This window comes from Thermobia domestica, chromosome 3 (assembly GCF_964235325.1).
Source record: "Thermobia domestica chromosome 3, izTheDome1.hap1.1, whole genome shotgun sequence".
Lineage (NCBI taxonomy): Eukaryota > Metazoa > Arthropoda > Insecta > Zygentoma > Lepismatidae > Thermobia > Thermobia domestica.
In genome coordinates, this window is record NC_137456.1 from 23998495 (window position 1) to 24024262 (window position 25768).

Sequence of the window (25768 nt, forward strand, 5' to 3'; positions counted from 1 at the left end):
GAACTACTTGATTGTTTCTACTGTTGTGGAAATTCCTCCTTGTTCCAAATGATAAGAATGAATTTGTGTATCTCGTTCCACAATTTTCCCCCTTCAACTAAAACTAACTCAGCAGAAATTTCGTCTATACCTGGTTATATGTATTCCTTTAGTTTCTTTATAGCAATTTTTACTTCTGGAATATAAGCCTCCGCTGCATGCATTTCACTTTCTCTACGAACATAAATTTTTGGCTTCATGTTTTAGCAAATTGAAACTTTCCACCTATTCAAAAATATTACCTTTATCCGTCAGAATTGTCCCATCCATTTTCTTTAATATACAACGGCGACGGTAATACGTTAATAAAATGTCAGGAATTCACTGGAGGCTTCATAGATGTCACGCATATTTTTGGTTTTATTATTATCTTCAAGTACAACAACTTCAGATTACCAAAAATAACATTTCTTTTATTCCAAAAGTTTTGGACGTCTCCGCTTGTTGTCAATGAAATTTTGTGCAGTTCTCTCGTTAGGATTTCGAAGCCAACGCACTTCGTCTGCTTTCCTTTCTCTGCTAGTTAAGGGCATTCTTGATCGAAGCAACATTTGTTTCTATGTATTACCGCCTGCGTCAATTTTTCTTTTGCTTAAATTTTAACCTTATCCCTAATGTTAACTCAAGTATCCTCAACAGTAGTGCATTCTGATTTAAAACCAACAATATATTGAACACTTCAATCTTTAATTTTCTTCTCACCTTATCATCTTGTGATTTATTTAAACCTCTCCATTCTCACATGCTGATTATTTTCTTTTTTCAATGATAATCTCTCTCAGCTAGCTCGTCTAATGATCGAATACGTTGATCCCAAGATAAGCAAAATCAAAAATCGTTTCTCCATGTATTGCTATAGGAGTTATCATAGAAAACCTTGCTTGACAGACTACAAGCCATGTTGTTGAGATCCGCGGGTTAGTATAACTCGCAGGTTGCAAATACTAATGTATGGAATGGATAGGTTAAGCATGTTTTTTTCCTGCCAGTATTTGTTCTTTGTTTGTTTCCATTGCAGATTTCTGCCATGTTCCAAGTCGTGAGCTGTATATGGAATTTACAGTACGTCAACTCCCTACTTCGCTGGGTTAAAACAAGAAAGAAAAAATAGTAATATATTCTGTGAGTCACTTTTTACTATTCCTGAAGCGCTCTATGATCGAAAATGACTGATATACTCATTCCTCTCCCTCCCCAATTGCAGGGCTGAATTTTGATTTAAAAACGGCATTGGAAGTATCATGTTCATCATAGTGAACCCGAAAACAATGGGTTCGGCACTAATATCGGCAATTCACTATCATTTTTGTCCCCCTCCCCTAAGTTGCGGGGCTGAATTTGGATTTAAACGGCATCGGAAGTGTCACTGTTCATCTCAGTGACCCCGAAGACTATGGATTCGGCTTTAATATAGGTCCTTTTTGATGTATGTATCTCCTTCTGCCCTCTCCTAAGCCGCACAGTCAGCGAAATGATAAAAACCGTCCTAGGCTCGAACCTCATCCATGTTGAGAATTTGATCGAGATCGGTCGTGTGGTTCAAGAGTTAAGTCACAAACATAGTCACTTTCATTTTTATATATACAGGGTGTTTCAAAACAACATCGACAGCGTTTGGGATGTGATTCCTGAGACCGCGATAAGACGAAAAGTATAGATCAACCTGGGTGCATAAATGCTTCTTTTTTGAGTTATGGGCTGCTGAAAAAAAATGAAAAAAAAAAAAAAAAAGCTTACAAGTTCGTAGCTCCAATACTACGGGACCTACCGTAGTCAGGTCAAGACTTTACTTAGGAACTAGTATGTGTCCTATCCAAATATCCATGTTTCAGAATCCTGCGGTACTTCTAGCAACATTTTTTATAGAGGGAGTTTGTGAGTTCAAATTATATGCCCGTAGTCAAACTGTCTCCATAAAAATTGTTGCATGAGTACCTTAGGATTCTGAAACATGTATTTTTGAATATCGCACATATTAATTCCTAAGTGAAGTCTTTACCCGACTACGGTAGGTCCATAGTTTTGGAGTTTTTAAAGATTTTTTTTTTTCATGTTTTCGGCAGCCTGTAACTCCGAAAGGAAGCATTTATGCACCCAAGTTGGTCTATACTTTTCGTCTTATCTTGGTGTCAGGAATCACCTTCCAAACGTTGTCAGAATTGTTTTGAAACACTTTGTATATAGATAGAATAAACAGGTAATGGAAGAGAACGAACTCCATTTTTTAAGTTTCTGAAAGAGAGAATTTTAAAAAGCAAACAGATCAAAAGATAAGGGAAAGAAGGAAACATATTTTCATGAGAATTAAGTGAAGCATAGATAGCAGACATATTGTTTGGAACCGAAAGCACAAGTTTTAGATCTTTGCACTTAGGCTGAAAGTGGAAGTGACAAAATCAGTTTAACTCACCCATACAACGCAAAAATGAAACTAAATGAATGTCTACTCGACAAACGTGAAGACTACATATTTTACTGAAGTTTTTGAGTGAGGAATGGAGGATAAGAGGAGATGCAAACTTCAATGTTAGCGTTGTGTACACTGCGAAAAACCAAATTTCTTCGCGTGGTGTACACTGTGACTAATGCTTGCTTACTTCCTGATATCGACTCATATGTCTCGAGTTCGAATAATTTACGTGAAAATGTAATTACATTTTGCTCAATAATTGTTATTCAGCGATTACAATTCCCTAAACAAACTGCTGGTAGAAATCCCGTTTGACGACCCATTGAAAATATGTCGTTGACCTAATTAAATCTACCATTGCAGATTTTAAACATTCAGAAAAAAAAAAAACGCATGGCACACAGTTCCATCTCGACGACAGTATGAGAGACCGAGAGAGAGAGAGAGAGAGTCCTCCTATACAGTACATTCCATTACACATAGATTCGTGCACTGTTTCCCTGCATACTTTCTGTCGCACTACCGTTACGAAGGCAATGCCTACGTTTTTGTTGAGCCTAGTACTTATTCCTTCTGAGATGTCTCCCCTGGCCCCCTGCCCTTCAAAGGCTTGCACTCCCCACCACGACGTCGCATACCGCGAAGCCAGACTAACCAAACGTTGCCAGATTTCACTTACTTCCACCTGCGCTGATTCAAAAATTTTTACCTATTATGTCCTGGTCCTACATAAATATTAACACAATTTATATAGGCCTAGTGTGTTATTATTTATTGTGTTATTATATCATAATGTCACAATATATCACAATTTCTTACATGGTTCATTAAACTGACACAGTTGTTAAAATGTAGAATTTAGTAGCTATATGTAAAATCATATTATCACTTCGCAAAATGTAGCATTTCCTCTTCTTACAAGAAAAGCGAAATAATGGTCTAAATATACCTAGCATGCCATATTATCGAAATGGCATATCGATTCCCGACACGTCTTGATTGAGACTGTCCCATTTTGACAACACAAAATCTTCGCCCGATTTTTTAAAGAATACTTTGGTATAAATCTTTTGTCAATACAAACACTCTAATTATGTTTTATTGTAATTAATTCTTTGTTCATTATGTAACACTGCTTTATTATGTTTCAAACTACACACAAAAACAGTTTGTTTTCACATTTTCGTTATGTAGACTTGTCACTGTGAAGCTATTATTCTATTCCAAAATAAACGTTTGCTACAACTCTTTTTTTAAATTTATGTTTGATTCCCGGTTAGAACACTGTCTAAAAAGTGTAGAAGGTTTTTCAGACCAGCCACCCTGAATGAGGTTTTCCTGAGTTTTCCTCATTTACACCAGGCATCTGGAATTTTGGATCTTGGATTTTCGTTAACTTTTCGGATCAAAATTGAATTTTCCGAAATATGACATATCAATTATTCGCGTATATGTAAATACGAAACGAATGACCCCATTTCGTCCCAGTCGGTCACTGGTCCGTATTGTCAAAATGGTCCCATTTTTTATTTTTGACTCCTAATTTGACCTTGAAGCGGTCTGTTCCAGAAATCAAAAAGTAATGACATTGGATGTAGCTCATCGAAATCTACATTTTAAACCCAAAAAAAAGTTTTAAAAATACGGGGCCACGGTAATTCATAAACGGCTTATTACAGAAATTTCAGTGTCAGGCTGGACATTTTTGGAAATATCTCCGTACTATCTTCTGCAAGTTAACACCCAACATGAATAATTCTCCGACGGTGTATACAGACGAACACAAAACAAAACATAATACTCCCTTGCACCGAAGCAATGTTTTATTACGCAAGGTGGAGTGCACCTACGTAAATTAGAGCAGCTAAGGGGTACGCCAATGCCCTTCAATTTACTTTACACTATCGTAAGTATTCTGCCATCCTAGCAGACCACATGAAACGAATTATAGTTTATTTGCATCAGTTTGATGTAAGGAAAGTCCTATTTAACAAAGGTTCTGGAGTGCAATCTTCTTATACCTTCCTTCCTTGTTTCTGCCTATGATAAATTTTATTACATCCTTCAGTATGAAAACAGTGTCCAAATGCCAGTAGGAAGGGATGATTTACTTCTAAAGAGCACTCATCATAAAAACTGGACAATTTGTGAAGCTAAATTGGTAATTTTTCAAGAGAAAGTTTAGGGTCACATATCCCTCGCAGCGTCGACGAGACGTCCTTGATAAATGCTACAGAAAATCGAGATTAAATTTCGAAATTTAACTTGGAAACTAAAACTGCTTTGAATGCAATATTGCAATTTTCCTCTTGAGGATACCACAAGAAAGTCAACTTTTGTTGAATCTGGTTGTTCTAATTCGAAAATCTTTCTGGTTTTTACTAGAGCAGGTGATTCAAAAACATGTGTCCCAAATACTCCGAGGCACATGGATCGGCTATATTTTACTCCAGTAAGGCAATTCGTGCAGAATGGTCTTATATGCCAATTTTTCTCATACTTTTTACTACTATTACTACTACTACCACTACTATTAATAAGTTTATGAAAAGCTGGAAAATATATCCTAAAATACATGACGACATATCAGTGTCGTCATTTTGTACGAACAACACACGCGAGGTCAAGTAAAAGTGTCAATCTCATCAATCTCTTCGTAATCAGTTTCATGATTTTACTCTAATTTCTTACATCTTAAATAATAAAAATTAGTAGAGCAAACGACTATTTTGTTAAATAAATAAATTAATATCTAATATGAACTTTAGATACTGGTCGTCACACAGAAAATGTGGTTAATGAATAGAAATGTTGATACAAAGCTTGATAAGGGAGGTTTTTCTCTATCGGACTCATCTTGATAGGTGGGTATGGTTTTGTACAGCATCAGTGTTTAGGTTTTCTTGGAAACTACGCAGGAAGATTACTTCCCATATCACATTTATCACATTGTATATTTCAATGGGATATATCGACGGATGTGTCTCATCTTTAATTATTTTGTTTTTAGCTACACATTAATAATATTGAAGGATTTCATTACCGGTGTCGGGGTTAACACCGGAAATTCCGAGGTGTTTTATTGGCAGTTCTGCAAATACTAGGAGCCACTAATTGTCAAGAGTTCGTTATAATTGGTTCCAATACTAGGTCTTACATTATTTTCAATGAATGAGTCTACACAATTCTCGTGTAGTACATCAAATCCAAGAAAATTTTAAGGAATATATATAGGAGAGAGAGGGAGTAGGGTTCCCAACTCTGAAAAAAAAAAAAAAAAAAAAAAGGCAAAATTCCCTATGATATAGTTCTAAGTGCGAAGTCTCTGTTCGGACCCAATCCATGGGAATGAAATATACTATTGTGAATCAAAATGCATTAGCAACTGTATTCTGCATATCCTTAGTACATTCACTAATAAGGTTAATAGATACATTGTGCTACGAGAAACTTAAATCGGCATCATTTTATTGTATCTACCAGTAACTGCCACTTCTTTAAAATTATCGAAACAGATGATCAAAAGTATATTAATCTTTACGTGACAATATTGGATTTGGAAAATTAAATGTATTCTTCAACTACAGGAAATTGCTCAAAGAAGTCCTTTTTCACTCTCAGAAAATGTATAAAATTACAAGTAAATACAAAATTTTCCCTGATACAGTCCGTGTCATTTCTATAAACAAAGGAGCAAAATATATTAATAGTTGATAAACGGGGAAAGGTGACAGTTTTGGATTTACAGAATGAAAGTTACTTTTTAAATCTATACTTTGAACTAGTTGAAATTGTCTGGAACTAGATACAAATTTGAAAAAAAAAAAAAAAAAAAGGTCATAAAGGGTCTGGTAAGAAGTTTGTACCGGTCACTTGCTTTAATCAAAATAACAGTAATATTTCTGGCCAGGCCGGTAAAAAACCAGCCAGTTGGCAACCCAGAGAGAGAGAGAAAGAACACCTGCGAATGAGTGAGAACTAATTGCAGCGAATCAAATTTTTGCAATCCGTTTTTTACTCTCAATATTAACTCCATATGAAAGCTCATCCGATGAGCCATTTATACGTGGAGAAGTCAAAAAGTAAAAGGGACGCAATTTCTCACACTAGGGTTTGGTAACACTGCTAGTATCAAGCGCTGAATTAAGTGTCGTCTGCAACACTTCTATGCAATGTGTCACACTTATTCCCGTGTTAGTTGTTGGAGTGTAGCAGACGATTAAATATGGCAGCTCCAATGTCGATTTGCACCAAGAAAGAAATTAGGGCAGTGATTCGCTTTTTGTTTGCAGAAGATGTTAAATCTGCGGAAATTATTCGTTGAATGCAAGCGCAGTATGGTGACAGCTGTTTATCGCGAAGCAAGATCTACAAATGGATAGAGCGTTTCAAACAGCGAAGAACTTCTTTACGTGACGAGGAAAGATCGGGAAGGCCATCGACGCCAACGATTGAGAACAATTTGAAAGTTGTTGAGGGTATGGTGATGAAAAACAGACGAATCACAGTGGACGAAATCGCCAATACTTTACATATCAGTCATGGTTCAGCGTATTCCATCTTACACGACAGGCTAAATTTCGGAAAGCGTGTGCAAGGTGGGTCCCAAAAGAATTGTCAGCGCAGCATAAAGACACAAAGGTAGGACATCTCTCGTAAACATTTGGTCCATTATCGTTGCGAGGGAGATGGATTTTTACAGCAAGTCGTTACGTAGATGAAACTTGCGTACATCATCCCGAAACGGAAAGGAAGGCTGCGAGCATGGTTTGGAAATACCCATCATCACCAGATTTTAAGAAATTTAAACGTCATCCATCAGCTAGTCATACATGCGGTGCAAACTTGGTTACAGGTGCAACTGAAATTTTTTTTTTCGACGGAATAAAAATAAAAATAATAATAATAATAATAATAATAATAATAATAATAATAATAATAATAATAATAATAATAATAATAAACTTATGAAACATTGGGAAAAGTGCGTTGCAGGGAAATCATGTAGAAAAATAATATACGTTTAAGTTTTCTAACATTAGAATAAATGTACCTTTTCTGTACCTTTACTTTTTGACTTCTTCTCGTATATTAACAAAAAAAAAAAAAAAAAAAATGAAATTTTTGAAAAGCTCGGAAAAGCTACGAGGAAATACAGTATGAAAAAAACATTTACAAAAAGAACAAGAAAAAAGCGGAAAGAGGATAAAGTACAAGAAGTGTCTATAGTAAGATATCTACCCAACACAACATTATTCGATAGATCTAAAATATAAATGAAACATGGTAAACAAATCTTTGAAAAGATTGAAATCGCGACCGAAGAAGAGACCTTTTGCGCTACATGTAGGCGCTCTATCACTGATTATAGTGCTGCCTGGAAGATAATTCCTTCAAAATATACAGGATGTCCGAAAAATCCTGCACCACATACAAAATAAGAACTATTTTTTTTTTTCGTTCTATAGTTGTTGTCGGAGGAAGAAACGTGTGGAAACAATACTTACTGCTATGTGGGCGTAAATATTACCCATACCAAGATGTTGCCGATGAGTTCAACTGACGTCATTCTGAAAAACCAGTATACCACAACACCGCTGTACGATTGCTGGAGAAATTCTAAACAATCTAGGATATATGCGAAGTAATTAGCCCATATTATGTTTCCCATGTGTCCAACAATTTGCGATTCCGCGTACAGACGTGTGTGGTGGAACTCAACGGAGAGCACATTGAACAAATGCTGTGTTTTTGTCTACGGCGCGGGACTTTTCGGGCATGGACATCTTATTTACGTGTTCGTGTTTCAAATTATATCTTTATAATACAAAAACATCTCAGTCTATGTATGGGTAACGTTAATATACAAACCCCAAAACACCTAAGAAAATGTTTCAGTTTTACGTCACACAGATACGGCGGTTAGGCTAAAGGAGACAGTGATGATGAGAAATGAATGCAATGGTAGAATGAATAAAGTGGGGGGGGGACTGGAGACCCCCAGAAAACCAACGAACACTGCGTTTGTCCACCACAAAGCCCACTTGGCGCAAGCTGGGATCGAACCAGGGGCTCCACGCATCACAGGTGAACGCTCTACCACTGAACCACGAGCCCCTCCCGAAACATCTAAGAGGCATCAACATCTGTGAAAATATTTTGATATTCTTCATCCTTATCATAAATGCAATATGCCTCCTCATTCCATCAGGCAAGCTAACTAATAGTTCAGAGTCAGATTATTAGTTGTCGCTAGCTACGTATTGCCTCCTACCTGACGCCGAGCGATGTCGCTAGCGTGCAGCCACTTTGCAAACGAGTCGCAAGCTAAGAAGGAAACATCTAGTTATGATAATACGAGATGTTATTTACTACTCACTTGTCAGTAGCCATTCTAAATGTTCTACTTTTATCTTTTAATAACTACAGAACGTATTTCTTTCATGATCCTCCCATAATCGTTCTGGGGCAATCATAAGGAAAATAAGATAGAACTGGCGGAAATGAGAATGTTAAGATGGATGTGTGATGTGACGAGGAAAGGACTGAATAAGGAACGCATATAAAGAGGTACTGTTAAGATAGAAACCTCGAGTCAAAAGTTTCATGAAACTTGGACACGTAGAACAAAGAAACAACGACTTTGGAGAGAATAAGGAAGCTGGAGAGAGAATAAGAAAGCTGGATGTAACAAGGAAAAGGGGGAATATCCAACATGAGTTGGAAGGTCAGAGTACAAGATAATCTGAGGGAGAAGAAATTGAGAATTGCGGACGCCCACAATGGAGGACAGTAAGAAAAAGTATTAAGGTTAGTGTAAAGAGACAAGTTTTGCCGATAGATATCACTACAGGTTTCGTCTTTCTCCCATGTATTTTTTACCTTTCACGAAAATTTGCATTTTTTAAAATATAAATTTCAACCTAGAGACTTCAAAATTTTTAGAGAACGATTTCTTATTTAGAATTTTCTTTATTGTTGAAACAGTTCCATTGTTAAAGGTTTGGATATCCATTTCAACAATCAAGCCATTTCAGCAATGAAGAAAATTCTAAATAAAAAATCGGCACGGGTTATTGCCTTCGATAGATTATGAAGTTCCTTTTCTAAAAATTTGAAGTCTGTAGGTTGAAATTTGTACGAGAAATCGTGAACTTTTGTGAAAGATAAAAAATACATGGGAGATATACGAAATCTGCAGCGCCATCTATCGGCAAAATTTGTCCCTTTAAACCCACCTTAAGAGCCTGCCATACTAAAAATAATACAAATTTACAATCTTTCCTTTGCTTGTTTTTCATAAGTGAAAGGAGATAATGAAATGCGACTTATCACAATCATAATTAATGTTATTCTACAACACAAAATATGAACCTGAAGAATTTACAGTGTTGCCAGAATAACATTTCCCCAAAAATTTAAGTTAATGCAGCGACTAGAGGAACGAATTCAATTGCATTTGATTACGTATTATATCGTTCTGGACTCCTGTGAACTACTTTTTAAATAATAGTTGTATTTAGTTTGTGATAAACAAAACAGTTTAATTAAATAATAATATTTAAAAAATAGTTCACAGGATACCAAAATAACATGATAACGAATCAAATACAGTTGAGTTCGTTCAAGTCGCTACCTTCACTTAGATTTTGGGGAAAATGCTATTCTGTAATTTATGGATGGCAATACTGAAAGTTCTTCAGGTTCATATTTTGTGTTGTAGAATAACATTATGATTGTGGTAAGTTGCATTTCATTATCTCCTTTCACTTATGAAAAACAAGCACGAGAAAAATGGTAAATTTGTATTATTTTTAGTATGGCAGGCTCTTAAAGACCGGAACGCCGATCCCATACAAACATGGGAAAAGACCTAGACAAAAAACTACATATTTCTTTCGAAGGAATGCATAAATAGAATTTCCAAGTTACAGTTAGCTCAACGATTAGCAAAACATTAAATTGAATAAAATATGTTGCAGTAAAGACAGCCTGGCAGAAAACTACACGGCAGCCAAGTTTAGTTTACCTACCTACCTACATACATACACACACACACACACACACACACACACACAAACCAACAAACGATTGCATTCTTTGCCTAGTCCAGTGGCTGGTGCGCGCAGCTTTGATACACAATGCGCTGAGTTCGATTCACGTGCGGAAGCACTGAAAAATTTGAATACATTAAGGTGAATCAAATTCCATATCAAACTGTAGGTCCATGTACCTGTGCTGAAAACGGACCCTTAATTCCAACCAACTAAAGAACAAGTGAGTATCAACTGAGACCACCACCACCTAGCTATGGGCCTTAGTAAAGGTATAATTCACCTACCTTGTATTCGCTTCAGGTATTATATCGTCAACCACGACGTATATCATTGCTCCGGCTGCGAATGATAATGCATATGGAAGAATTGGTTGCGCTAAAGACACTGCGGCTGCACCCAGTATACCAAAAATTGGCTCCACCATCCCGCTCAACTGGCCATACCTAAATATTAAAAAAAATACAATATATTAACTCAAACAAAATACAATATATTTACAATATATATCAATACAATACAAAATATATTAACAAAATACAATATCAACAATTGGAACTTATTATTTGGTGACAAACATACTTGCAGCAAATACCTTACTGTTGTTATATATACATAAGGGTACATAAGGGGTATGTGAAAAACCGATATTTTCTTAAAAAATATATATATATATATTGCGATTGATATACAAGTACATACCTTGGCTATTTTTCAACGTAGTCATCATGAACCGCTAGACATTTCCTGTAGCGTGGTACAAGCTTCCGTGTACCCTCTGTGTAAAAAACTGCCCCCTGAGAGTGTAGCCAATCCAGAATTTGTGTCTTGAGTACTTCACTGTCGTTGAAACACTTCAATCAACGCTTCAACATTACTACGGAAGTTCATGTTCATGTGTCTCCCGGCATTTTTTTTTCTTTGATATGTACATAAGCACTGTGCAAAATATATTCGTGTTTGGAAGTGAAATATTTTTTATTTTAACTCCACTGACTTAATCAGAGTTCCAAACCCACATTAAAATATATATATATATTTTTTTTTTTTGGTTCGTCATTCGTATACAGGAATATATATGCCCATAATTTTTCTGAATTGTTTTATTTTTCTTCGTATTAATTGGGAAGGCACGTGACTTCGTGACTATATTATAGATCCATTCCTGGCAGTGTTGCCAACAAGTTGATACAAAAAGTCGCTAAATAGGAGATGAAATGACTCCAATTTTGGGTGAAAAGTCTCGAAAAATATTTTTTTGTGGAATTTTGCCTCTTTCGTTTATATATATATATATATATATATATATATATATATATATATATATATATATATAAAGATACGTGATCAATACAAGGCATAGTACAGGGTGCGGCACTTAAAACCGGCCCGTCGTAATATTCTGGTATATTGTGTTTTTGGCAACACTTAAATAATCTACCTTCCTACCAAGAGATGGCGTGTCGAGGTCGGGTCGACTTACGTGACCTGCAGCAGTCACGTGCAGCCGCAGCCAGTGAAACTTGTCGAAACCAGTTGAGAAAAAGGCCTCGTTGTGTTAAGCCGGGTGAGTGTCAGTGTGTGATAATGCCGTATTCGATTACCCGAGCGTGTTGCCATTGTTGAAGGGTTCATTCTCACTGGATCTTTTGTGAAAACAAAGAATTTGTTTCGTGAGAAATGTCCAGGACGTTCTGTGCCAGCAAAAAGCGCCATTCAGGAATTGATTGAAAAATGGCGGCGTACAGGATCGGTTCAAAATGCTCCCAGGAACAGACGACCATCTGTCTGCACACCTGAATTAAAGATGCAGGTGGAGGAGATAATGACAAGAAGTCCTCGAAAGTCAACCAGGAGATTGAGTCAACAGGTTCATGCGAGTGAGAGAAGTTGCAGACGTGTTTTAAGGGGACTGAAGTCATTTTATGTGTTCACTTTACGGGCCGGTTTTACATGCCGCACCCTGTACTATATACGCTAAAAGAACGTATATGAAAGACTCATATATAACTAACAATAATTTCACTTTTATATGTTTTAACTTTATGACCAATTCTGCTTCAACGAAATCAGAAATGAGTTTAGAAAAACGAACAAAAGGTCTAGAAATCTGAAGTCTAAAAAAAATCTTACTTCACTTCTACTCACGCTTCTACAGATAATCTGTTTGCTATCGTTAATATATTATTTGTGCCTCTAAACGGAAGCTCTGTAAACTGAAGGACATTAAAATCTGGAGTTGGTCCCCATTAGAAGGTAAGAGATAACAGCAATCAAAACAGGAATATAGAGATAAATGTTATGTTTATGTACTTTCCCAGCTCGTCAACACCTGCACTTATTTAAATTAGCAAAAGGAAAATAAATATATATCTGAAGTCATTCGAGCTAATAGTACTTATTTTATGATAAGTTGTTCGCAGGACAAAAGTCGTATCACCAAAAAAAGTCGCTAATGGAAAAATTATTTTTTGTCGCTATCCTGGAATGCGAATCCCCTAGACTTAGCGACTTTCCCCCCCAAATTGGCAACACTGACTCCTGGCCAGTATGAAAGGAGTCAAAAGTTACGAATCAAGATCAAGATCATTGAAGGAGGTGAACCATCCAGCTGATCCAAGGTATGGATGATCAAAAATCGTTTCTTCATGTAAAAATCATTTCCATACGAGTAAGTACTTACAAATATCACCTTTACTTGATAGACTATCAGCAGTGCTGCTAAGTTTAATGTTCAGGATGCAAAATACTAATCCGTCTGTGGAATAAATACTTCACTTAATCTGAGATAAAATCCCATATTTAAGACTGGTCTTTGTAAAATTTAGTTTGTTAAGAGCCTGACATACTAAAAAAAAATAATATAAAATTTACCATGTTTCTTTTGCTTATTTTTCATAAGTGAAAGGAGTTAACGAAAATGCAACTTACGATCACCATATATAATGTTATTTTACAACAGAAAATATGAACCTGAAGAAATTTCGGTGTTGCCAGAATAACAATTCCCCTTAAATCTAAGTTAAGGCAGCGACTAGAGGAATGAACTCAACTGCATTTGGTTACGCATTATGTTGCTTTGGTATTCTGTGAACTACTTTTTAAATGGTATAATTATTTCATTTTTAAAAACTGTATGTTAAAACTATTTTGTTTATCACAAACTAAATACAACAACTATTACTTAAAAACGGGTTCACAGGATTCCAAAACAACATGATAAGAAATCAAATGCAATTGAGTCCGTTCCTATAGTCGCTGCCTTAACTTAGATTTTGAGGAAAATATATTCTCGCAACACTTTAATTTCTACGGATGGCAACACTGAATATTCTTCAGGTTCACATTCTCTGTTGTAGAATAACGTTATTTATGATTTTGGTAAGTTGCATTTCATTATTTCCTTTCACTAATGTAAAACAATCAAAATAAAAATGATAAATTCTTTATTTTTAGTATGTCATGATCTTAAGGCTTTCTAAAAGTACTGGAGAGGTTTGAGAAAAGCCTTCTGGTCTCATCCTAAACGAAGGAAAAATCCCAACCTACACCTCCTCGCGGGAGAAAGCGGGCAACGTCTTTGGCGGCTAACGTAGATGGGGACCGACCGACTCCCGGGATAAGGAGTCAGCTTCTACCAAGTGCCAACGGCCTTCTCGGAGGGCGGATGAGCGGATGGAGGTCAGGGCACCTTCTTATCCTTAGGAGGGGAAATGGGAATACTACCACATTATATTTTTCCCAGAAGGGACGGAGGAGGAGAATAAATAAATATGATGGTTCTTTCTGAGTTAAAAAATTCCGGAGGTAAAATAGTCCTCCGTTCGGATCTCCGGGTGGGGACTACTCCGGGAAGAATCATCAGAGCTAATAATAACTTTTATTTCAGCATGGGAACCTGGAACGTACAAACTCTACGACGTGAGGGAAAACTTGAAAATTTAAAAGTGGAAATGGACAAATGTAAAGTAGACATAGTGGGCTTGAGTGAAGTGAGATGGCCAGGGAAAGATGAGATAATATCGGGAAATTACAGAATGTACTATTCGGGTGGCGATAAGGCCGAGAATGGTGTCACGATAACAATGAAGAACGAAGTAGCAAGAAGTGTAACCAAAGTGGAATGCTGCAGTGACTGCTTGATTTTTGTAAAACTACTTGCAAAACCAGTGGATATTACGATAATACAAGTGTATATGCCAACAACCGACCATGATGATAATGAAGTAGACGTAAGGTGTGATCAGCTTAGTGACATATTGCATCAAGAAGGAAGAGGTAAGATCAACGCCATAGTAATGGGAGACTTCAATACCGTTGTAGGAGAAGGAGATGCGAATAAAGTAGTGGGACCATTTGGACTAGGTAGAAGAAACGAACGAGGTCAAATGCTTATCGATTTCTGTAGGTAACATGATCTGGTGGTGATGAACACGTGGTCTAAGAAAAGAAAAACCAAGCTGTACACGTGGAAAAGTTTAGGAGATACACGTGGAGTCCAAATCGATTACATTCTTGAAAAGCAACGTTTCAAGAATAGTGTACGAGACGTGAAGACACAGCCAGGAACGGACATTGATTCGGATCACAATCTCCTGAAATGCAAACCTGGTTAAAGTCGATTAAGAAAAATGGGAGGAGAGATTGAAAATGGAACTTAGACGGACCAAGAAATATCGACGATGATTTGAATGAAGAGACTGAAGAAAAGTTCTGTGGAATGGGAGATATGGTTAATAATATAGAGAATAGTTGGGGAAAAGTTAAACAGATTCTACTTCACACACTCAACAATAACACTGGCAGGATGGAAAGAGCACCGAGAAAAACCATGGATAACTGAAGCGATGCTAAGAAGATGGAGGAACGCAGAAGAGCAAAAAAAAAGGACATCAATGAATACAGAAGGCTGAATAATGAATTGAGAAGAGAAACGGACAAAGCCAAAGAAAGGTACATGGATCAAATATGTGAAGAAATAATGGAACTTTAACGGCGCGGCGGATCTGATCTGATGTACCAGAAAGCACAAGAATTAGGAGAAAAAGCTAACAAAAGTATACGAACGTTTGGAATCGAAGATCAACAAGATCATGTGGTCACTGCCTATCAAGGAATTCTTAGCATTTGGAAGGAATACATAAATGATCTGTATGATCAGAAGAACCGCCCCAAAGATACTGCGATCCAAGCAGAGGAAGAGGTGGATGGTGATGAAAAAGAACCCAGTATATTGAAAAGTGAAGTAGTACAAGCAATCAAAGACATGCGAAGGAGAAAGGACACTGGAGACTACGACATACCAGTAGATTTGCTCAAGGCACTAGGAGACAACGCAATGAAAGTACTGACTTCACTTATTAACAAGATCTACCTGAGTGGAGAATGGTCAAAAGATTTTCGTGATATTACAATGATTGCATTGTCCAAGGAAAAGCAAGCAAAGAAGTGCAGCGATCACAGAACCATTAGCCTGATTTCCCACACTGCAAAGATCATTGCACGCCTTCTGAACAAGCGGCTGGAAAGTAAGATAGAAGATAGATGAGGGGTAAGATAGATTAGAGGTAAGATCAATTTGGATTCCGGAAAGGAAAAGGCACCAGAGATGCTATCGGATTGATGAGAATTATATCAGAAAGAATTCTTGAAGAATCAAAGAAGGAGAATCAGAAAGAAGTAAAGGAAGAGTTGTGTTTCTGCTGCATCGACTGGCGAAAGGCTTTCGACCGAGTCAATTGGACGAAACTTCTGAAAATACTTAAAGAAATCGGAGTCAACTGGAGAGACCGACGACTCATTCAGAACCTGTACATTAGGGTGCATCGAATTTCCACTTTTTTAAAATTCAGCTTACCCTTAGTTTTTTTTTTTTTTTTTTTTTTTTTTTTTTTTTTTTTTTGCGAAATGGGCTCCATATAACATGTAAAAAAATTGCAAGTCGATTGGTCAATATCTTTAGGTGCCACCAATGGCCAAAAATCTGCAGTTCTTTGCTTATTTCCAAACATTAATGATGAAAATAACCCAGAACTCACCACGAGGAGGTGGCTGCAGTTCGAGTTCCCGCCCACCCGTATATACTAATGTTGGATATGGTAGTGCAAGTTCATATCGTTACTCTTTTACCTCAAATTGTTTTTTGTATTAAATTCTGGTATGTTTTTTCTTGATTATAGTGTTGCTAGGACAAATCTATGTCTTGCATCTTGCCCACATACTGCTGATGCCGCTTCTGGCATCAACTTCACCATATTTCTACAGCGCGAGTGTGACAGGGTAGGGATGTAATAGATTCATCAGCCATTGAAGCCGTCTTTACATATTCTCTTAGCTTCTGCAGGCTCAAGTGTTTTGTCAGTGGTAGCCCCGTTAGCGTGCATGTTGACCAATTAATCATATCAACATAGTTTGTCGCTTCTAAGTTGATTTCAGAGACGACGAATTCTCGTACCTGTACGCGATCACCAGATTAGGTCGTTTGTCTTGCTTTTAGGCCTCGTCACCAACATTGATAGAAGTAGGTTCTCAGGATAGCCGTACCACGCATTTCTACGGATCACTGGATCAATTATTTTTCTGTATTTCGCTTCCATGTGGCGAGAAGTCGTGATGAGTTGCCACAAATGACGAGCTCTTTCTGCACACGATGGATTACGGATCACAGCAAACCAAAGTGGCGCGTAGACCATCATGATGTACTGGACTATAGTTTTAAGTTCATTCGTGGGTTCTTTTGTTCCTACGTACAAACGTAAGACTCTATTTGCTGTAGTCAGCCATCTGGCTTGATGAATTTTACCAGGCTTCATGTGAGCTAACCCAACGGGGCGTTCTTCTGAAGAAACCGCTTGGCAGATAATCAGCAAATATTTTTTATCCGTGCTAAATGAATCCTCAGTGACGTTAAGGTCCCAGTCTACTGGAATGGGCTGGAAACTCTGGAGTGGCAACTCTTCGCAGGTTGGAAGTGCTGATCCTATTGGTCCTCTAAATGTATTTGGTCCAGTAGACTTACCGTCTATAAATTCAATCAGATGTCGAAATGGGAGCTCATTCATGTGTATCATACAGACGATTGTCTGAAGAGGTTTGTTCAGGAAGACTTCAATATGCCATCGCACCATTCTTCCGACCAGTGTTGGTAGTAGTATCGTCGCAACTCAAAACAACCAGATCTGACAGGGGAATATTTTGATCAACAAAGAACTTTGTGATGCCAGCCCATATGCTCTCCCCTCTTCCAGATGAAGGAAAGACGTGGCCAAGATAGTTCCAGCGTTGCCAGACTCACAGCTCCGAATTATTCCAAAACCTGATCGAAATTATGCTAGATTCGGTCAAATTATGCTAATCCTCATAGTTATTAATTCAAGAAGAGTTTTAAAAGAAAGAAAAAAAAAACGAAGTTGAGATACGATAACGTAACTTAAAATACGCAGAGCGCAAGAATGCGTGGATAGAACTCAATACTTCACGCACCAAAGCTTTAAATCAACTAAACTAGTGCAGTCCTTGCCAGACTCAATGGCGTATGTATCGTATAAATGAATGCAAAGTGTTTGTTTACATATTTTGAAAGAAAATTACCTCCCATCTTAAGAGGAGTTGGGAATTGTCTGCTGGGGGGCAGATTTTTGGTCGGTCTCGGACCTTTCATTTCAGGAATAAAGGTGGTGAAGTTGTCAAAAAGTTGGGGGGAGAATAGCCCCAATAGCTCCTCCCATGCCTCGCAGTTAAAGGATTAGAAAACCCTGGGTGGAGCCACAAAAAAAAGTCCAAAGCCGTTTCTAACATACTTCGGAAAATAAGACTGCCTGTATGGTTTACCGACTGTGTGAATCAATGGGAGAGGATACATTTCTGCCGTTCATTTTCTTCCCACGACAAACTTCTTTCTCATCTCCAGGTTTTGCGGCTTTTTGATAAACTTGCTGAAATTATGCTAGATTTGGGCAGGATGCTAAAAGCAAGATGCTAGATGCTAAAGACATGCAAATTATGCTAGATCTAGCATCATTATGCTAGATCTGGCAACGCTGGATAGTTCGATCCTGGCTCCTGTAGCAGTACATAGTTATCTTTTTTCATTATTCGGTGGTTGATGCCGTCTTTAGTCTCAAGGGTGAGAGTCTGATTCTTTCTTCAGTTGAAGTATAACGCTTTTACTTCGGTCGATTCAAGCGATGCACTCGCCTCTTCAACGATGGCGTTTCCTAAGGATTTCTTCTCTCTCCGAATCTTGCTTTTGTCGATCATCTTCTGCTTATGAACTGGGGTAACCAGTCCGATATCTACCAAAAGCGACGAAGCGATAATTGCGGCCTGCGGTCTAATAAATTACATCTATATACTGCATTGGAGAATGTCGGCAACCTAACTTCCATTTGTTTAGAAGGGCTAGTCTTCTTTTTTTTTTTAAGCGCAGGAAGAAACTTGACAGAGGAATCTGACTCTTCTCCCGTTCATTTTGTAATGGGACACTATAGTTTTGTCTTCTGGAACTACTAATTTCATTGGACTTTGGTTGATTTTTCTGACCTCGATTTTTTTCGCAATAAATGTTTGACACGTTTCTGTGTCTCCTTTCTATCAAGTCCTGCCATACCCATCTGTCGGGTGGTTCTCTGATCAATTAAAATTGAAACCTCCAATTTAGGCACTTTCTTCTCTTTCGCACAAGTGCAAGCAACCGGGTCGATGCATTTACAAGAAGCGATATCAAACAAAGTTTTGCTGGCGAACGCCTGGAATTCTGCAACTTTGGAAGCAATGGAAACGGGTTTGTCCTTGAACTTTTGCAGCTGACGGATCTTTTTGTGATAATGTAAAATCAACGCTATAACCCGTTGCTCGCTCAAAATAGCTGCACCGTTGATTGATGCCCTTTCCCAAATTTGAATTACTTTCCTTGCCACTGAATGAGCTAGCACTTTAGCAGAGGGGTCCTTCTGAGATGCTGCTTCCCATTTCGTGTTCCCTCTTTTCCACAATAATTGCTTAAGAACATCAGCGATTGTTGGAAGCTAACTAAAAGTGAGTTCTGCAAGGGATCCAATGACATTATGGACAAAGTTCCTTACATTCAAACGTGACTTCTTTTTAGGTGACATCTTTATGGACACTTGATAGTTTATTCATCGAAACCAATTTTGAACAGTTAGACACGTTTGTCAACGCAAGACCTCAACAAACTTGCCGCACCATTGAAATGACGAACTGACACATTCAATGAATGCCGACAAGCACAAGTAGGACGCAATCTTTCAAAAACGCACACAAATGCACACGCATCTTTACTTAAACAAATCAGTAAACAGTTTCCACATCAAACACCACATTTTCTGTCTAGAAAGCAACGCAAAATTACTCCTAATCTCATCTGCAGACACACTAACAATGAGTCACTTTTCTCTCTCTCTCTCTCGATGCTACTCCACTTTTAATTTTACGACAAACTCGCTTTCGGGCGACTTCATTCTATTCTATTTTTTTTTCGCGCTACGAACATAAGCTGGACAACTACCGTTATGTCTTATTTGATAACATTCATTCTACTATAAAGTCTATTTTTTTTTTTTTACCTTGATTGCCCCATTTCTTACCTTATTAGCTGTTTATAGACGAAAATTAGTTTTTTTTTTTTTTTTTTTTTTTTTTTACAAAACACTGAATAAAATATATTTTTGGGGCGTTTTGGCCAAATTTTAAGACGCTGGTGGCACCTGAAGGACTTGACCGATCAAACTGAATTTTTTTTCACGTAAAACATGTACATTTCTGACAGGAATAACTATTAAGGGTAAAATGCTTTCGTAAAAGTAAATGTATAATTTGTTTTTTAAAAATGTATTTCTTAACAAATTTTTGAAACTTTAGGGCGTTAGTGGCACCTAAAGAAATTAACTAATCGGCGTGCGATTTTCTATATGACACAGAGACTATTTCGCAAAAAAAAAAAAAAAAAAAAAACTGAGGGTAAGGTAATTAAAAAAAAATGGAAATTGGATGCACCCTACTGTACATAGGACAACGAGTGAAGTTGAGCTTGAATGAAGGAGAAACCAATAGTGTGGAGGTTGGACGAGGAGTCAGATAAGGATATAGTTTTTCGCCCCAATTATTTAACATTTACAGTGAATGTTTAATGAAGGAAGCATTAATGGGAATTGGAGAATTCAAGATTGGAGGGTAGATCATTAACAATATCAGGTATGCAGATGATACGGTTATAATAGCTAAAACCGAAAGAGGACTACAGGAAATGATTGACAAAATAGTTGACACTAGAAAATTGTATGGAATGGAAATTAACATCGAAAAGGCGAAAGTCATGAGAATATCCCGTGGAAACACACCCTTACGGATCAGAGTAGAATAAAGAGAACTTGAAGAGGTCGATAATTTCAAGTATTTTGACGAGGAACGCTTACTGTACCAAAGAGATCAGGTCAAGAATTGCCATAGCTAAAGAAGCATTCAACAAGAAAAGATCTTTCTTAACTAGCAGGCTCAATATTGGACTTGAGAAGTTAGTCAAGTGCTATATATGGAGCATGGACTCTATGGTTCATAGACTTGGACATTACGGAAGTTAGAGAAGAAATATTTAGAGAGCTTCGAAATGTGGTGTTGGAGGAAGATGGAGAAGATAAAATGGACAGAGAGAGCAACAAACGAAGATGTTTTAAAACGGATAGGAGAGAAGAGGACACTTCTAGCCACCATCCTTCGCAGAAAGGCCAATTGGATTGGACACATCTTGCAAAGAAATTGTCTTCTTCACAACGCCATAGAAAGAAAGATGGAAGAGAAGCGAGGAATAGGAAGAAGAACAGCTGATCGATGATTTGAAAGATAGGAGAAAATACTGAGAGTTAAAAGAGGAAGCTGAAGATCGAGAAAACTGGAAGAAACATTTCCGGGCCCAAATCTAAAAATTGAAAATAAAAATCTTCATTAATCCCAGGACCTGCCGAAAGACAGAATACTTATTATTATTATTATTATTATTATTATTATTATTATTATTATTAATAATAATAATAATGCTCTTAAGGAATTTGTTTTGCCAACAATCAAGCCAAATTCTTTCACGTGGTGTACATTGATATTAATATTTGTTTTATAATTAAAAATGGAATAAAGAATTTGAGAATAAATGGATTTCTTTACTACTTTCAGATCTTCCCATTACTGTACCGTTAAGCGCTACATTTCCAACACTAAGGGTTAACCACTCTTTCTGAATGTTCTCCCGGTGCAGATACTAGCAAACTTATCGAAAGAAGCAACTATTGTCAGTGATGGGTGGCTGGCTAGTTCCTTTCCTGTGTGGTTCAAACGGACTTATCGAAAACTGAGAACTGCAGTCGAAGATAAAAGGAATACTACATATGCATAAACAGAATAATTATAGGTTTATTATATATTCATACTTACATGTCAGTTAATGGTACTCCAACTGAAGAAGAAATGTCGACTGTTTAGCGTCAAATTCAAATCTAACAGAGGTTACTTAACCAAGATTCTATTGTCATTATGCATGTGCAATACATAGCCAGTTGGCAAGCTGTTAATAGGTTAGCAGTGTGAAGACAACTACCTGTGTCCGCTCTAGCCCTGAAGAAAATTTCTGGCTATGGGTCTGGATACAATATAAGTTATAATTAATGATTTGACTAAATAAAAAGACTTGAAATAAACATAGCTATAAAGATGTGATGCCAAAATCTCTGAACTTGAAACATGGGAACCGTTGCTTCAAATATCCGCATCAAATCCCTCATCACAAGCAGTTATGGACTTCGCATCCTTTCACATCCACCCTCTTTCTATATGCATAGTATAACATCCAGGCTGTATCATTCCTCCCAGATGGCGGCTTGTGAAAATCCTGCATTGAAGGACGTATGAGACGACACCCTGGCAGCTAGTCATTCAGAAAAGTCTTGAATCAGGAAGCGTACACGTCATACTTCCGGCCGTTCCCTCCCTAAACCCCATGCGGGCGGATCCAGTTGGAGGCTGGGGATACAGCGTTGCCAAACACACACCATAGATGATATAAACATAATAATGATACACCAACAGCCATAAAAAAAAAGTTCATTTTGGAGACGAATATATACTTTAAATAACTTAGTACTTAAATGCTACCATGCAACTATTACGTAACTATCGGTAAAAGAAAGGGTCGCTTTGATTGTCGCCAATAACCCCCTTACATCCAGATAAACCTCGATCAGATTTGTCTGAATCTTCTTCCCTAAAGCGGATTCCAGCAGGATTCGTAGCCAGGAGGTGACCAAGTTGAGCTAAGCCCCAACCTGTTGATATCAATTTGTAAAATTATCAATTTTTTCGATAAGTTTAAGCTCCTGTCAAAATGTGCCTATGTAACATTTAAAAGCCAAATCCGAAACTATGCCTATCCGACCAAAAACTTCGAACCTGTCTACGGCCCTGGTTCCAGCCGATTTATCCGACACAGCTAAGTACGTTCACTAAATAACACAATAAGACTAAGGCAGACAGTTTTCTTTCGTCTATGGTTCCGAAATAATGGGAAACTGGAAAGTAGACAGAGAATGCTGGCTCAGTAGTAGAGTGCTCACCTCTGGTAAGAAGATTCTCTGGTTCGATTCTAAGTAAAGTATATAGTTAACATCATCATATTCGGGTATTTTCTCGGGTTCTCCCATTTCCTCCCACATTACCATTCTACTAATTATTTGTTAATCGTTCACTTTCATGAATTCATCAACCTCCTTTCGCCTACAATGTAGTGTTAAAGTAGAAATTTCATTTTATTTGGAAAACAAGGAGTTTGAGTAAAAAGAGATTGACAATTAGGATTGTATATACCACGTACGCACGAAGTAATTAAAAAATAAAATGAAATCTTTAAGTTTTGCGTCCTACGGCTATGCCGGTTAGGCTAAAGGAGACGGTGATGATGAGAGATGAGTGAAATGGTGGAATGAAGAAAGTGGGAGGAAACGGGAGAACCCGAGAAAACCCACGAGCGCGGTGTTTGTCCACCACAAAGTCCACACGGCGCGAGCTGGATCGAACCAGGGACCCCAATCACCGGAGGTGAACGCTCTACCACTGAGCCACCGCGCCCCCCACGAAGTAATTAATTACGTAGTAAAAGCTTCCTTATTATATGTATTACGTCCTCCAACGCTGTACTGAATTTTGGTGAATGATGCAAAGGCAATGAAGAATAAATATCTACAGGGTGTTTCAAAATTAATATCGGGGTTTTAACCCCTTCGGGATCCTATGGTACAATTTGTACCATATGCACTTTTCATGGTACATTGCGTTATTTCTCTGCTAGGCCTATTTGAGCTTTTTCGTCCGTTTTTTTTTTTTTTTTTTGTTTTTTGTTTTTCAAGTCCAGAGACATTGTAGAAGACATTACATATGGTTTCAGACCGTCCTACGTCCAGACGTAGGAGGTGATGACGTCAAAAGTCAAAAATTTATTTTCTCATTTTCTAAGCCTATGTTCAATATTTTTTGGCGGGCTTATTTTTCTACGTAGAAGATTGAAATTTTGCACAAACATTCAGTCCACCGAGTAGTACTTAGCAGATTTTTTGTTCCGATGTCAGTGCTAAAACAGGGGGAACCAGAGGGGCAAAGGGGTAAAAAAAAATAGGATTTTTTACCCCCAAAATCCCGTTTTTCGTCAGTTCTCCGCCTTACATACATGATAGGACCGCGTGAGTCATACCGTCTGAAAGGCCGTTCCATTCTGAAGAGAACGACGGTCGAATTATTATCCTAGGGTAATTAGAGATGTCTCAGGGAATTTTTAAAAAAATATACTTCTATATAGGGAAAAATGGGGCATTGTCGGTATATATATATTTTTGGCGGGCTTATTTTTGAACGTAGAAGATTGAAATTTTGCACAAACATTCAGTCCACCGAGTAGTATTTACCAGATTTTTTGTTCCGATGTCAGTGTTAAAACAGGGGCGGAACCAGAGGGGCAAAGGGTTAAAAAGGGATACTTTTACCCCAAAAATCCCGTTTTTCGTCATTTTCCCGCCTCACATACATGATAGGACCACGTGAGTCATACCCTCTGAAAGGCCGTTCCATTCACAAGAGAACGACGGTCAAATTATTATTCTAGGGTAATTAGGGCCGTCTCAGTGAATTTTTATCCAAATATAGGGTATACTTCTATATAGGGTAAAAGTGGGGCAAAGTAGGGAAATTTTTTCTGGCGGGCCTATTTTTTCACGTAGAAGATTGAAATTTTGCACAAACATTCAGTCCACCGAGTAGTATTTACCAGAAGTTTTTTTTCGATTTCTGCGTAAAAACAGGGGGGTCCAGAGGGGCAAAAGTTGAAAAAAGGGATTTTTAGACCCAAAAAATCCTTTTTTTGAGAATTTTCCCCCTTTACACACATTTAGTTTACCAAGTACTATTCATCAGATTTTTTGGAGGTCTCTACGTTCACACAGGGGGGTGCAGGGGGCCCAAAGTTGGACAAAAAATTTTCCCATCAAAATTTTCCCTTTGACATCAATTTTCCCTCTCCTGGTATATGGTATGGGCATGGAAGTGATACCATTTGAAAGCCTGCTCTATTCTGAAGAGAATGAGGTATGAACCATGATCCTAGGATAAATAGTGACGATGCAGTAGCTGCTTGACTGAAAGTCTAAAAAATAGCCCAAAATGCCAGGATTCGGAAAGGGTTAAGGCTTTCTAGTATTTATTACATGTAATGTACAATTATAAATAATACATTAAATGGAAAGCAACTCAAATAGTTTTTGCTACAATTGTTCAATGTAAGCACCATTCGTCACACAGTATACATCGAGTCGATAGGCGAGAAAGGCCCATAAACTTTCCAATGGGATATGGCACAAAACACATTCAATGTAAGGGAGCAAGAGCGGATCCAAGGGGGGCTATAGCCCCCCTCCTGACGCTCAGATATACACTGGATAAAATGGGCTTCAATCCTGCTTTACACTGGATAAAACGTAAAACTATGGTTTAGCCCCTTCCTTGATCATATCCTGGATCCGCCACTGTAAGGAAGTCTCATAACGGTCGCATCTGGGATTCAGCAAATTAATACAAGATGATACAGTTGCAATGAGTGCTCACACTGCCACTTAGGTGATCACTGAAAACGACACGATCCAGAAAATCTTCATCGTCATGCAGCAACATTTCATTTGCAACGCTGGCATGTAAACCATGGTCTGTAAGCTTTAGAGCT

At 37.6% G+C, this 25768-nt stretch overlaps 1 protein-coding gene across 1 annotated transcript in view; it reads right to left on the reverse strand.

The window, feature by feature from the left end:
- Nucleotides 1-25768, reverse strand: part of Zip48C (Zinc/iron regulated transporter-related protein 48C) — a 488892-nt gene that overhangs the window by 103529 nt on the left and 359595 nt on the right. The window contains exon 7 of the mRNA XM_081750554.1: nucleotides 10791-10949. Within this exon, the coding sequence (XP_081606680.1) occupies nucleotides 10791-10949 (159 nt within the window). The remainder of the gene's footprint in view (nucleotides 1-10790; nucleotides 10950-25768) is intronic.